General features: G+C 42.3%; 1 protein-coding gene across 1 annotated transcript in view; it reads left to right on the top strand.

The window, feature by feature from the left end:
- The window catches only part of LOC144970594 (protocadherin-9-like), a 64,357-nt gene that overhangs the window by 60,763 nt on the left and 1,094 nt on the right, over positions 1–2,500 (top strand). Inside the window, exon 6 of the mRNA XM_078910374.1 lies at positions 1,932–2,500. This exon is cut by the window's right edge and continues 1,094 nt beyond it. Within this exon, the coding sequence (XP_078766500.1) occupies positions 1,932–2,500 (569 nt within the window). The remainder of the gene's footprint in view (positions 1–1,931) is intronic.

The following is a 2,500-nucleotide window of genomic DNA, read 5'->3' on the forward strand; positions in this document are numbered from 1 at the left end:
CTGTTCCGGTACGAGAGGGAACTTCCCTGCATTTTCATCCATTTGTATTCATGAGTTAATTGGCCCCAGCTGAGACAGACCGTTAAAATGACTGCGGCTGTAATGACATGGAATAGATAGTGACCTATGCATGGTCAGTCAGTTGTCCATACATCGCATTGCAAAGCAAGACTGTCCACTAGTGGTTACCTACCATCAGGTCAGACGAAAATGAGATGGACAGTGGTCAAGGGTTTTCATGGACCGTTAATGTTTTACGAAGCTTATCATAGTAAATCACGTGACCTCATTTATGACCTAGGCACTAAACATGGCGTCAAATCGAGATTCAAGATGGCGCCTGATATAGCTTCAAGAAGGGGATTTGCATTTCGGTATATTTCAGCAACACGAGGTTAATAAATAGAATGATAAACATATAAAAAATATAGCGCAGGGTCAATGAGTAGAGTTAGTTTTATAACCTTATTCAGCAAAACGTACTGGAAAATTCCACGTTCTGCAATTATTTGCATCCAGACAAGATGGTGATAGGCAGACGCATTCGGTCAGCGCAAGCTGAATAGAATTCGTGGCAGTTAGAAACGGACGATGGATAAACTATATGCTTACTTACTTGCTTACTGACATACTTACTTACTTGCTTACTTACTTACTTACTTACTTACTTGCTTACTTACCTACTTGCTTACTTACTTATTGCCCATTGTGCCTCTTGGCATGTAGGTAGATAAATTATATAGTAAATATTTTTTAAACGCCACAAACCGTACACAACTGAAAACATCAAACATAAACAAACCAAACAAACCAACATTCTAAATAACCTTAGTGTATCCTGAAGAGTTGTTGTAATGTCATTTTATCCACATTCTAATAGACACTTAGTCATAAAAACCAACAGGGTGTATCAATAAAAACGTTATGTACTTCCTGGTATACTCGATTCAAATCAAAACCAGACCAATTGCTATTTTGTATTTTCTTTCATCACATCCGGTCGAAGCCTGAATGTACTTCCTGTCTTTCCAAATGTATCCATCCATCATTCCCATTATGCCTTTATGCCGACACCTGTGGGGCACAACCCCGCCCTGCCATGTTCGAGGCGTGAGTTTCTATTGTTTGAGGATCAAATCAAACCATATGTTTGGCCAGATTGTTTTGTTGTTTTAACCTATCAGCCAATCTATCGACAGCCTTTGTCGATTATCCTTTTATTTCTAGCCTTGTCTGTTTTCCCAGAAACACTTAATGGGAACAATTCTCTATATCACACACAATCACTCACTCACACACACACACACACACACACACACATACACCCATACACCCATACACAACCACATACGCACAAATTGAGCTTGAACTTTCATAAAGCGCAACATCCACTAAACGTGCTCAAAGCGCTTTACATTATCTCAATATTCCATTCAAATTTTGATAGATAATAAGAACACAATAGTTTGATATTTTAATATTATATGTATCATCAATTAAAAATTGATGAAAATGTTTTTTCCCAGTTGCTGTCAATGTTGACAATCTTTGTCAAGGTTGAGAATAGTTTTCGATGTTAACATTACAATCTAAACACACACACACACACACATACACACACACGCACACATACACACACACACACACACACACACATGCAGGCGCACATTGTATGAGGCACAACAAATATTATGTTAAATGTGTCAATGAATTGTTTTGTCAGTGTCCAACATGCCCCCCCCCCCCCTTCCCACGCTCTCTCTCTCTCTCTCTCTCTCTCTCTCTCTCTCTCTCTCTCTCTCTCTCTCTCTCTCTCTCCGCCAGTAATTTTCATCCGCTATAAAATTACCAACACAAAGTCAGTTTCAGCAGCACACAAATTGCTTGATATTCCCTAACCTCCTATTCCTTCTGTTTTCTATTTTCCTCAGACGACCCGCGAGGCCACAATGGAAGTTTCCAGTCAAACCTGAGCACATTCGGCCAATCTGGCAGCCTCAAGTCCAGCGTCAAAGATCCCGTCCGATCCAGTGCCAGAAAACACGTGACATTTCAGGATATGGAAAGATTCCGAAACAGCGTACGTTCCCATACGGAGTATCCTCCGACTAACGGAGGTCCAGTAATCGCCCTCAACCAGCTAAGCCCACGTGATCAGCAGACCCACCTACCCAGTCCCAGAGAAAACCCCGCACATGACGTAAGAGACAATAGCAGGGATCGTCAAACGGATTCACACGCCAGTTTTAATAGCCCTAGAGGCAAACCACCTCAGGTCAAAAATAGCCCGAGGGGAACTCCCTTTGACGTCACCGGCCGGGATTCCCCACGACTTCAGACATTTCCGACATCTGCAGTAAACGCTCAGCCGTCCAAGAATAGTCCACGCTTGCCATTTTACGAAGGTCACGAGTCGCCTTCCCATAACTCGGCTGACTGGATGAATTCCCCTCGTCTGCCCAGTACAGACTCCTTCGACCATGACACTTCGTCCTCATCG

Source organism: Berghia stephanieae, chromosome 4, assembly GCF_034508935.2.
Source record: "Berghia stephanieae isolate SIO BIC M18660-M18661 chromosome 4, UCSD_Bste_1.3, whole genome shotgun sequence".
NCBI classification, from domain to species: domain Eukaryota; kingdom Metazoa; phylum Mollusca; class Gastropoda; order Nudibranchia; family Aeolidiidae; genus Berghia; species Berghia stephanieae.